At 36.0% G+C, this 12,726-nt stretch overlaps 1 protein-coding gene across 1 annotated transcript; it reads right to left on the bottom strand.

The window, feature by feature from the left end:
• Positions 1-1,507: 1,507 nt before the first annotated feature.
• LOC125468315 (exportin-T-like) lies at positions 1,508-9,508 on the bottom strand. The gene is given in 17 exon segments (XM_048563918.1): positions 1,508-1,934; positions 2,063-2,105; positions 2,200-2,382; positions 2,900-3,046; positions 4,114-4,212; positions 4,299-4,364; positions 4,462-4,635; positions 5,241-5,405; positions 5,636-5,731; positions 5,826-5,888; positions 6,201-6,260; positions 6,577-6,681; positions 6,834-6,848; positions 6,850-6,924; positions 7,073-7,162; positions 7,324-8,223; positions 8,225-9,508. Coding segments are annotated over 15 exon segments (2,970 nt in total). The 5' UTR covers positions 9,050-9,508; the 3' UTR covers positions 1,508-1,934; positions 2,063-2,105; positions 2,200-2,292.
• Between the last annotated feature and the right edge of the window lie 3,218 nt (positions 9,509-12,726).

Raw genomic sequence — 12,726 nt, 5'->3', positions numbered from 1 at the left:
TCTAAATGTTTGCTCTTTGGCTTTAAACACTACAATTAGATGATAGATTGGAAGGTTGTTGTAAAACTTTGGAAGACAAACACTAAAACAAATCCATGTAGTCGTTAAGTGACAATGTTTCATTTGTTCATAAATTCGACTGCCACAATATTGCTTGTGTTTTGTTGTGACACATTATGATGACTAAAATTTAAAACTCGGATACATAGTGGGAAATCCATTAATTCTAACTCACGCGGCTACACCGGCGTCTATATGAAACCATGACCTACTTTTTTTAGTTATGAAACCACAAGCTTTAAGAAACTCCAACCCCTTTCATGTAACATGAGATGATAGAACTTGTGTGGATACAGCAAACATGATGCTTGATTCACCAGTCTTTCCTCCGGACTCATCGGTAGGGTGATGCAAAATAAATGTATTTTTTTATTTTATACTAAGTTAGGTTAGCTACTTCCCTCCCGCCCAAGGAATAGAAATAGATTTGTTTTCGTCAGCTCGTTAGCAAGATCGTGCCGAGAAAGTTGAAAATCCACAGCCACGGGCTCTCGTCCATCATCCTCTCTTTCTATAGAGGAGAGATAAAGAAAAAGAAAAGGTTGGTTAGAGCAAACATGATGAGCAAATGTAAACTTGAAATCCGTCACTCGGCACGACCAAAAAGGAGATAGAAAAGGGGAGAAAAGGAAGAAAAGATTCATCATTTCATTGCTTTATTGCTTTCCTTAAAGTTGTGTGGGACTGCACTGCAGGCAGGACCTAGCAACCGAGATAGACTAACAAAGTTACAGTCATTTGGAAGGAGGTCAACACATTTTGTTTAGACAGTCAATGTTCTTGCTTCAAGCTTATAGTTAACAAAGTCAAGTAACTATTTATTTACTCTTACCTTCCATGTAATTTCCTTTCAAACATGTGTCTTGTCTTTTTAGGAAAAAGAAGGGATTTGTCCTGTTTTATAACAATTTCGTTTTTAATTTTCAGTTTTTATTTTGTGTTATTGACGTAGAGAAAACACATGAAAGATATGGAGAAATATAGACCAGAGGAAGGATGGTAGAAGAGTTGTAAAAGAAATGTACACGAAAAGACACAAAATAAAAATAGAAAACCAAAAACTACTTTAAGTTTTTTCACTTTCAATATTCTGTTTTAAATCCTCACATTTCTCCATCGCTCACCTCCTCCATATACCTTCCTCACATCTCAATCACAAAAAACTAAAAACGAAAAACAAAAAACAAAAAACAAAAAACAAAACCAAAAACAAAAAAGAAAAAAACTGAACGGCACGTTTAATAACTGTTTCGGTTGTCAACGACAATGTCAAAAAACCCTCGATTTAGTCGACAGACAACGGATTATACAACTAAATCAACACAAGAGATGTCACTTTGACACCATTCAATACAATCATGCATTTAACTTTGTGCGATTTAACTTTTTCACATTGTCGATGCCTGATTGACTTAAAATATCACCATAATAACATGCTCAAACGATGGACCAAAAAGTAAAAATACTTCGTACTCTTTATTGTTTTATTAAAAAATACAGTATATTTTCGGAATGGAAGGTAAGCGATAGTTAAGTGACTAAACATAAGAGCAGATTTTCGGAATTAAAAGTACAAGAAACGAATTTCAACATGGACTTGACAATGAAACCATCAGAGGGATTCATCCTTTCTTTTTCCTTCTCTTCTTTTTTTGTGTCAACTGACTTTAAAAGGGTATACAAACAAATCTAAACTTCTTGAGCTTCAAATAGTAAAGTATGACTAAAGAAGCATAAAAACTTGGATGAATCAAAGATTGGAAAAACCATAAAAAGAATATCGAAACACAAGGCACTTGATCTCAGACTAAGCAGCTCCATGAAGTAACTCAACTTCTTATACAATGAGCAGAACTCCCTCCGTAAATATACAACTGCAGCACAACAATCGGACGGGAAAAAAAAAAAAAGAGAGAGAGAGAGAACAAATGAGCAGCTTCACAAGTCATTCAGATACATTTAGTTATCATATTCCGTTTAAACTAATACGAAGAATCTATACCTTCTCATAACATAGCCGCACAAAAGCTATATACAGAAAGAACCTGAAATGTTTACCAGAGTAAGTGCGTTATAGAAGACATACATGAAGATACAATATTTCAAACCAAAATATATACAACTAGTCAGCTATACTACCTTGGGTGAACAAAAATGCATTGCCAGAATTGTGACACAACAAAAACAGGGAACATTCTGACACGAGATAATGTCATTCGGTGACTGACGATGCTATCTGACAACAAGGCTCCCATTCTGCTGATGTCTCAAACTTTCAATAAGTGACTGGTAGAATGACTTCAATGCCTTTATATCACTACCCTGAAGAACAAAATGTGCAATGAATTATCAGTACTGCTCTACTAAATATTCAGTTCTGCTTTCTTCTTCAAGCAAATCTAGTTTAACGAACATTCCGTAAACTATTCCTAAATCCACCAGAATTAACTCCAGCCATTTGGTGATCAAGAGACAAGTCAATTCACCAATTCTTTAGAAGCCTAGACTAATCCTAAGCTAGGAGATTACAACAGTATATAAAGTAGCTCAACCATTGGCAATTCCATACTTATTCGAGGATTGGTATATGCCTTAATTAACTAATTTTGGTTTTCAAGTACATGTAATTTCCATCCATTCATCACCAACGTTGGCTATAGCCCAGTTTTCCTGATCAGAAGAGAGGGAGGGGGGTCTCTTTTCGTTCTCAGATATCTTTTGCACGTCTAGACATCTTAGCCGGTGTTAAAAGTGGAATACGCAGCCATGCAAAAACAAAATAATAAAAAGAGAACCAAAACTCATGATTCAAAATAACGTACGATGACTTTTTTGATACCTGCAGCTGCTGGCAATATTTCTCAGCCAAATCTTGGGGGCAATGTGCTGCTGGAAAACCCTTTGAGACAAAATGAGCTAGAAAATCATTGCCAAACTTTTCAAACATAACCTTCTGAGCCAGTACAATTTCTCCAAACAAAACGAGCTGCCAAAGATAAAAATAGGAACTTTCAAGGTAAAGTATGAAGACCCGTTACAAACATCAATAGAAAATCCCAACACAATTTCTCAAAACAATATAATGCTGCTAGATAGGTAAAATAAGTAAAACAAAACAAAACAAATTCAACATCTGCAACAAACGATAATAGGAAATACAAATTATACGGACCCAAAACACAACACTCCTCCATACAGGAAATTCATTGCGCACTTCAATTGTACTTTATTGAGCAATGTTTATGAGCAATTTCCCTTAACATAGAATGGAAACAAACAAAAAATTATTTTTTTTCTTGCATGCAAAACTTCCAACTTCTTAGGATACCTAATTGCTTAAATGGCACTTGTTTTAAGAGTTGTAAATAAGGAAGTCATAGACTGATATATATCGGCCAAATACAGAAGTCAGCTTCTTCTTATTTCTAAGAATACCTAATACAGTTGCTAAATGGCACTTGTTTTAAAAGATATTAAACCTATATAAATGGCACTTGTTTTAAAAGATATTAAACCTATGTAAATAAGAAAAGTTAGAGACGGACATTAGAGATCAGCCAAATACAGATTTAACGCAACAGTTATGTAACAGATTTCAGCTTCTTCCTATTTATAAGAACACACACCACAAACCAAGTGCCAACGTACTATCCAGACCTTGGCCCTTGCAGAAGAAAGTGTAAAATAATCCTTTCAATTGTAGCTTAACTCTAGTTAATGGCTCTTATTACCTATTCTACCACACTTTTAACTCAACCTCTCAACAACCACGTAAATGGATTCCAGAACTTTTCCAAAATCAAATCTCCTTTTACCATACATGATGTATGCAAAAATCAATCGAATGATAATTTCATTAAGCTATAATTTTTCATTTCAAATAAAGAACTTCTCAGACAAGTAAACACTATTTAAGCAGAAAATCCCTGTCTTCAGATCTGTTTTCTAGTCAGCAACCAAGTCTACTATTTGTTTTATGGTGTATATACTCTATGGTATGAGAAGGTAAACTATCAATAAAAATATCAAAAAGATTAGAAATTCAAATCTTACAGTATTTGCATCACGAAATTCGAAAGAGGTGTCGAGCAGGCTGTACAAACAACAGTTCGTAGCAAAGGTCTCTATTATAAAACTCTGGAAACCAGGTACCTGAAAGCAAGGACACCATTTTAAGATGAGAAGAAATATGTTTCAACATTATCGAATAGGAGGCAAGAATAAAGGTTAGCTCATACCTTTTCTTCACCATTAGGCATCGCGCACCAATCCTTAATCAGCCTAATAAATATCTGTACGCATGCCTGAGTTAAAAAAATATTATACTAGACATTAATCCTTATGCAGAGTAATTAGAATGAATAAAAACCATACTTACAAAGGTAAACCAAGTACACATACCTTTCTTACAAGAATATCCTTGTGCTTACAAGATGTGAACAACAGCAACTGCATAATTGGTTGTAAGTAGCTCTTACTCTTGGGGGATAGGAATACAGAAGATAGATCATGTGTAGTTATCACGTGAAGAAACGTATATAATGTTCGCTGAAGTTCTTGCAATTCCCGATTTTCCTGCAAGGACAATGAAGAGTATTAAAGTTCCAGACTTGAGATTCGAACTCAAATAAACTTTCAATATTGTTCAAGTAATATTCAAAATGACGCACTAAAGTAGAATTAGATCCACAGAAGCTTTCACAGCAATAAAAATGAAGCACACATAATCAAACCCATTGCTACCAAGATAGGAAAAGAATTAAGAGGAATTGGAGAATATTATAAATATGATCATTTTAAATCAACACTGACATTTAATTCAATGCTAGAGAATTTAAATTGCCTACGTTGGTGTCTTCTTTTCCCTATTTTTCTCTTCTATCCCCCGTCAAAAAATGAAAACCAAATATTAAGGAAACGAAAACACATAAACACCCACGTGGCTTATAAAAGAGGGAAAGGGGAGGGAAAGACACTAAAATACTCATTTGAGTAATAAATTTTTTGTATAATTCATTCATGAAATAAACGGATAAGACTTGCAAAAACATGCATATTCACTGTTATCATAAAACTCAATTTATGAGAGATATACTTGGTACAAGAACAGCTAATTTAATGCTGAAAAAGAATTAAGAGTTAGTCATGAATTACAAACACTAATAAACAGTGAATCATACCTCAGTATTGGATCCAGGTCCTGAAGGGAGTGTGTCTACCGGAATAATATTTAATATCCTACTAGTTATAGCAGGAAATACTTCATCCAGTATGTCACGGAATAATATGTTGAACTTGCATATCAGTTGATTGAGCAATAGAAGCAAACCAACCAATTCCTTTGGCTGCATGAAATTGAATCCATAACCAAATCAGGTTAGCGACAAAAAAAGGGGAAAGACAGCTGGTGCAAAATAAATTTTTGTTGAGCAGAACTACTATTTTCTAATTTTATATCTTGGTGACTAGTAGCTGGCGAATATTCTCTCTATTTATTACCAGAAAAATCATTTTGTCAAAGTTAGATCTGACAAAAAAACTCAAAAGTAAAGAATTCAGTTATACTGCTTTCTACCTCACTATCCACAAGCAAGTGCTCCAGTGCCTTTGGGAGGTAAGGAAAAACAGATGCTCCTAGAGTGTCCACCATGCGGTGTACAAATGATGTTACCTGGACAAAACATATATTAGCATCAGGTTAAAAGTGCAGATGATAAAATACCAAATCAAAGCACATCTGGTATCCCGCACAGTATGCTTCTTACCTTACTGCGCAAAGTCTCTACATTAGGAAACACCACGAGTACTTGAAGAAGAACATCTAATGTCTGGATAACAAGGGGAAAAAACACACATTGTTAAAACATGAAATAATATAATCACTAATTAGAAGGCTTTACTAAAAGGAATGTAATATCAAATGTCATCATTTATAAGCTGAATCTGAGTATCAGAAAGCCTAGGATTGCTGATTATTAAGTTCATCAAATAAGGGAAAACCCAAGGTCTGGAAACTCTTATTCACAACAAACTCAAAAAGCCCCCAATCCACGATTCTAATCCAGAGGAAAAAAAGCATTCAGAAAAACTAAACTAACCATGTAAGGAAGGTGAACACAAAAAATGATATAGATGCTAACCTGCATGAACATGAGACCAAGTGCAGGGCGACTAGCAGTCACAAGACGCTCGCTGAAGCCCTGGGTGGCACATGAATTTCAGTAGTTAATTTTCTGAAACATAAAGTGCTTACTAAATTTAAAGATGAAAGACAGGGCGGAAAGGCTGATGAATTTTGTACTTTTATTATAAGCTACAACATATTCAACCAAACAAAAAACTTCGACCAAAAAGAAAACCTTTACAACATTAGAACTCCTCTCTTTTAATTTTACCAAACATTGTAAGCGAATTGGTCAAGAGTTTTATAACTTTTTTAGACACATACGCTATTTAATACAAAAAAAAATTGGACAAGAAACACATTAGCTAGAGAGTTAGAGGATGTTGAAGAACCTTGCTGAGAGAATTAATCGCCACGATTATCTGCTTAATATTAGCAAATTTTTGAGGTGCCTCTTCTGGAGTCAGTACTTTGGCATTCATGAGCAATGCTTCAACCTAGATGGTAGGAAGACCATGACAATTGCTTAGTTCACATTTTAACTCCGTTCTTCCTTTTGAGTTATTACAAAATATTTTGAAGGTGTTAAGGAGGGGGAGTGACTTCCATGCAATTATGTAATTTATATTATACGTGCAAATTCAACAACCTGTTGACGAAGAGGATGTGAGAAGTGAAGAGAGATAATCAGACTGCTTTGCTGGTGGTACATCTTCCATGCCAATCAATAAACCAATTGCCTGCGAAGAGACCAAATACACATTAGAACAGGAACAGAACACCCACAGTTTTTAATTTTTACTGAGTGAGAATACTTCCTTCCATTTCATAAATACTGATGCACACACATAAAGATTTGACAGATGTCAAAAAAATATAAGTCAATACCTCAAAAATGTGACTACCATCTTCAGATCCTGAAAGCTCTTTTGATGTATAATCCATTCTTGTAAACCCAGCAACTGAATCTTGTAAATTCTGATAAGATCCATTTGGATTAATTTATGGTAAATTTAGGGAAGCTATTCAACGGAGATAAAAAGACAAAGTGAACGCAAATTAATCAAGTGTGGAAGAACTGAAATATATGTAAGTGGATATATAGGAAAGCAGTTGGGGTACGATGGTTCGTATCATACCTGCAAAATATTTTCTATGAAAGGCACAAGCTTCACTCTCAGCAATTTCACAACCCTCATAAACAGATAACTTGCCCTTCTACTCACATTGACGTTTGGATGGTGTATACCCCTTTCATCAAGAAAGGCAGCCAAAACCAAGTGAATATATTGGGTATTCTCCTGAACAAACTTCATGTATCTCATTACTGTCTCTAGATACACAAGTGCAACTAGCCTATTTGAATGGCAAAGGAACCTTGTAGATAAAAGCATCGGTACCAATTCACCCAATAGACCACTCCCAGTTCTAATTGCCTCACCATTTATTGACTCACCAAATGCATAGAAAAGAGAAAGTGCATCTTCCACCTCTTCAACATTCCAGTCTAAGGATGATCCAACAGCAGTAGCCAATGAGTTTCTAATAAATATCTGAGTGATATCAGGTGCTACACGACCTACATTACGCAGCAGCATAAACAAATCTTTTCTAAACTCCACCATCCTATCTTCCTCCTCTTTTCCAATTTTATCCAATATATCTAGATTTTCACGGTACATAGGATCATAGCGGATCTGTGAACGGATCACTTCCAAAATATGACCTACATGACCCAGCTGTGTTTCCCTCAATGGGGAAAGAGTCTTCATTGTGCCAACATAACCTGAAAGAAATTGCACAATGCTAAATGCCGAGTCCAACTCACAGTTCTGCATAACATAAAATACAGAGGGCAAAACTTCATTCAAGAGCTCCATTGAAATACCCTTGGCATCCTCAGAATTCAACCGTTTAAAGCACTCAAGAACCTCAACCGCATACCCAGTAAGTAATGCAGCTACACTAGATACCAACTCTGAGTCACGATCCTGAGCTACTAGTCCAAAAACTCGATGCATTTGAAGACTTTGCAAAAGCAGGTAGTTTTGCCTGTGGATCCATCCTTTTCGATACTACTGCTGACAAACATCCAGCTGCAGCACTACGGAGTTGTTCGGAGAGCCCATCAACCAAAACCAACTCAAACAATAACGGGATAAAGGCATCATTCACAATTAATCCAATATCAATCCAAGAGATAAACCTCCTCATTGATTCTAATACACTAGTACAAAGCTCTTCATCAGACTTCCTATACATAGACACAATCTCGTACCAGGCTCTAACTATTTGTGCTACACACTGCTGCCTCATAGCATCCTTAATCCCCGCTGCCACTGATAGTTCCTCTGGTGTCCGAGGGTAGTCCAAATTAATCACTTCCTCATCCAAAGCATTCAAAACCCGGCAGAACATATCAATCAACACTGCCCCTTTATTCAGTTGTGACAAAAAATCAACAAACACCGACGACCAAATCAATGGGTACTCATGGTAAATCACAGTCACCAAAACCTGAGCAAGTTTATTCTTTATAAATGCAGGACCTTCTAAAACCCTAACAGTACTCTTATCATCAAACCCACCAAGACATGCAATCGAGAACACCGATTTCCTGATAAAAAGCTTCTCATCTACACTCATCGACGAGTACCGGACTCTAATAACCTCATGTAGAGCCTGTAAGCACCAAAACTGAACTTGAACTAAATTCGAAAAGCACAACCTCTCAATACAGACACTACATATCGCCTGTTGTTCCTTAATTTTATCACAGTAATCTTTTGCCTTCTGTTTCAGCTCAGAATCAACGGTGCCCGACTCATCAAACAATATAAGTACTGCTTTTTCGAGATCATCCATGGACCCAAAAACCCTCAGGTCCAAAATCCAATTAATTTTTTTCTCAAAATTTCAAACTTTATGCTCCGAATAGGTGTTTTCTAAGCAAAAATACGGATTTCCTATCCGGGTTTTTCACAAAGGCAGCTCTGGAATTCCAGAATCCGACGATTATTCAAAAGGGTAGAGATCGAATGAGAGAGAAAGACAGAGAAATTGACAGCTGTCGGAGAGCTTACCTTTGTAAATTTTTTCTTTATTGGATTGGATCAGATCAATTGGAAGATCAATGTGGTAGAGAGGGAGAGGGAGAGAGAGGGAGCTAGGGTTTTTGTCTGGCTTTTTTGTTTGTGTGTTGGGGAGGAAACCCTAGAGGACTGATTTGGATTGGGTCTAATTTATAGTTCTTTTGTTTAGTCTTTCTCAGTCTTCTGTAGGTAGTTAATAGAGTGGGGAGAGGAGAGAGGGAGAGAGCCGAGTGTGACATATGAAGGGAGGGAAAGAAGGGCTTTAGAATTGAAAGGTAAAGCACATCGTGGGATCCAAAGTATGAACGACGTGGGTTACTTGAAATTTTGGAGAAGGAAAATTTACATAAATATAGGTGTGTTGTGAACTATTTTCTGTGAGAGGTGCAGCAATGGAGAGTGAAACTTTAGGATGTGTATCTTTTTTTGTTTGTGCATTTATTTATAGTAAATTAAGAGGATAGAGAACTCACTTCTTCATCCCTTAGTATTGATAGTATCGTTTGTTTGAAGAAAAAAAATACTACTATAAAGACAGAGAAACTTGGTCTCCGAGTAATACAAATCATAATAGAAAGAATCATTAGTATAAAGAGTAAACTAAATTTACCAAGTACTATCACACTTGTACTAGAATTTATGTTATAACACTTCTCCTTGAGTGTAAAAATATTCAAGTAGTTGTCGCGTCAGTTCTTCATGGATGATGTAAAAACTGTTGATGAAGTGTTCTCGTCTAGTCAGCATAATGAGCCATAGGAGTCTCAAAACAAACTGGAAGGAAATATAAAAGGTAAAATCACAAAACCTCACTGTAGTAAAAATCTAGGGTAGAATAATATTAATTGTTTAAGGAGAAGCGTGAGAACTTGTATCAAGTCAAAACTAAACGTCTTTGGGACACAAGTATAACACACAAATGTATGACTAGTCCAGGATAGGTGTCTCATTAAAACTTAGTCAAGTAACAAAATTCCAAAGGGAAAAGTGCTTCTAATCGCAGGGAAAAAGAAAACATTAAGATTAAGTGAGTATACTTCTAGATACTCTTCCTGAGTTTGACAAACTTTCAAATGAGAACTATAAGCATTGCAAATCAGACAATTTGCACATGCCGATTCCTTGAACAAGCTTCTAGACGATAGACTTTAGTAGTGACTTTGTGAAGAGGTTGGCTAGGTTGTCCTAAGAATGGATTTGCTTGATTTCAATCTTTTAATGCTCTTGTTGATGATATGAGAAGAAGAATTTTTGTGCTTCGAATATGTTCCACAATCTCAGCCAGAAGCATTTACGCGTAGCTTCATATATGGTGAGAATTTCAGCATAGTTCAAAGAAGTCGCAATTAAGGTTTGCTTGGTTGACCTCCAAGATATTGTGGTGTCTCAAAAGGTAAAGACATAACCTATTTGAGAACGTGCCTTGTGTGGGTCAAATAAATAACCTACATCAGCAAAACCAACAAGGCAAGAATCAACCCCAGGACTAATGGGGGCGAAGGCTCCTTGATGCGAGAATTACTTGACACTCAAATTAAACCCTCGTTTGACAATTGTAGTAGAATGGATAAGTGAGGGATCGTTCTAGACCGGGGATTAGGAGGGCTTGCTAAAACCTTCTAAATTGACTTAAGAACGTAAAAACAATATAAAACACTAAACTAGACTCAAAGAATGCAAAACTAAAATTTAAAACATTAAGACAAACCAAAAGACTCAAAACTAATTTTGGACGAATTTAAGATTATGGCTTGATTCAAAATACTTTAAAACATAAACTAAACAGATTCTAAACACTAAAGAACAATAAAGTAAAGGGGGGTGGAAAAGTTTTGGTTTGACGAAAATTGAAATAACAAAACAAGTTAATAAACTAAGCGGAATGTAAATATGAATTTGTGATGGAATGAATGGAATGAAGGCTAGCTAAGGGGTTCTTCTCCACACATGTTATACTTGCATACAAGATTGATTCTCAGTTGGTCTTTCGATAAATTATGAAACTCAACACTCCGGATTAATTAGGTCCGCTTAAATTAACCGTCAAGTTTTCCTTAAGTTAATGAATTGGATGGGTTTGCGCAACGCAATTCACAACATTCTCCAAAAGTCCTTTACGTGAACAGCACAATAAAGATACAATCAAAGATCATTAAGTATTATGAAAACTATAAGTGTTGACGAGGCATTCGTTACTATGATGAGCATGAAACTCGTGCCAAGAATTCATTTAACGCGATTGTTTATAAGCAACCTCCACTACTTGTGAATATAAGTTCATAACGATTAGGTGAAAATCACTTATATTCTAGCGTCATATTTATGCATGAAAATTAAGCGCGCATTCTTAATAAACATTCATAAATAAGTTATCAATCAAACGGTTAAACAAATTGAATCCACAACTTATGAAATTCCAACGAAAGTTAATCAATTCATATTGCAAATATAAACATAGTTTCGAATCACCCCCTAGCTAAAGGGGGTTTAGTTCCTCATACCTTTGAAATCAAAGAAACACCTAAACATTCCAACAACTCAAAACTTGAATTGTATGAACGTTTAAGCACTCTTCTCTTCCATTCCTTATACGTACAAAACAAAGAGAATTAAAATGAAACTTTGAAATCAAAGAAACACCTAAACATTCCAACAACTCAAACTTGAATTGTATGAACGTTTAGGCACTCTTCTCTTCCTCGTTGTTGTAGCACAAGGTTTAAGGATAGGTTGGTTGGGGGGATGGAAGTGTGGAATGGAGTGGAAATGGAGAAGATGGAGAAGGGGAAGTGTTTGTGTATTACAATGGAAAATGCGATGCCTTGGTGAATGGAATGAATGGGTATTTATAGGAGGATTAGAGATGTGAATGGATGATTGTTTAAGGTATTTGGTGGAAGGGAAAAGGTGTGGATGGTAATGGAATGGTGGATGGACGGTTTAGTGGATGTAATTTAGGGTTTATTTAGGTGAATGTGGATGCATGGTTTAGTGGATGTAAAGGATAATGGGATGGTGTGGAATTAAAAGCTAAAAAAATGGGATAATGGGCATTTAAGTGTGAATGGAATGGTGGGATGCACTAATGGAAATTATGGAATGGAATGGTGGGATGCACTAATGGAAATTATGGAATGGAATGGTGGAATGCACTAATTAGGAGGAAGAATTAGGGTGAAGGGCTTAATGCATGGATTTGGGCCTAAAATGCCCCCCCTTGCATGGCAAGGGAAAGGACTTGGGCTAAAGCCCACGGCAATGGCTCTAAAATGGGCTAAGGTTAGGGTTTAGGTGTGGCATAGGCTTAGGGTCCACAAAGAGTTAGGGTTTAGGTCATCTAAAAGCCCAAAGCCAGGAATAGAAACTCACGACAATGGAAACCTCCAAGAATAGAAACTTCCAACTTTAGAAACTTTGGTTACCAATTCCGACTTCCTTGCTCTTCACTTT

The sequence above is a fragment of a genome, unplaced genomic scaffold (genome assembly GCF_019419815.1).
Source record: "Pyrus x bretschneideri cultivar Hongxiangsu unplaced genomic scaffold, Pyrus_bretschneideri_v1 Contig37, whole genome shotgun sequence".
Classification (NCBI taxonomy): domain Eukaryota; kingdom Viridiplantae; phylum Streptophyta; class Magnoliopsida; order Rosales; family Rosaceae; genus Pyrus; species Pyrus x bretschneideri.
Note: the sequence above shows the minus strand (reverse complement) of the source record. Positions and strands in the feature narration are given on the sequence as shown.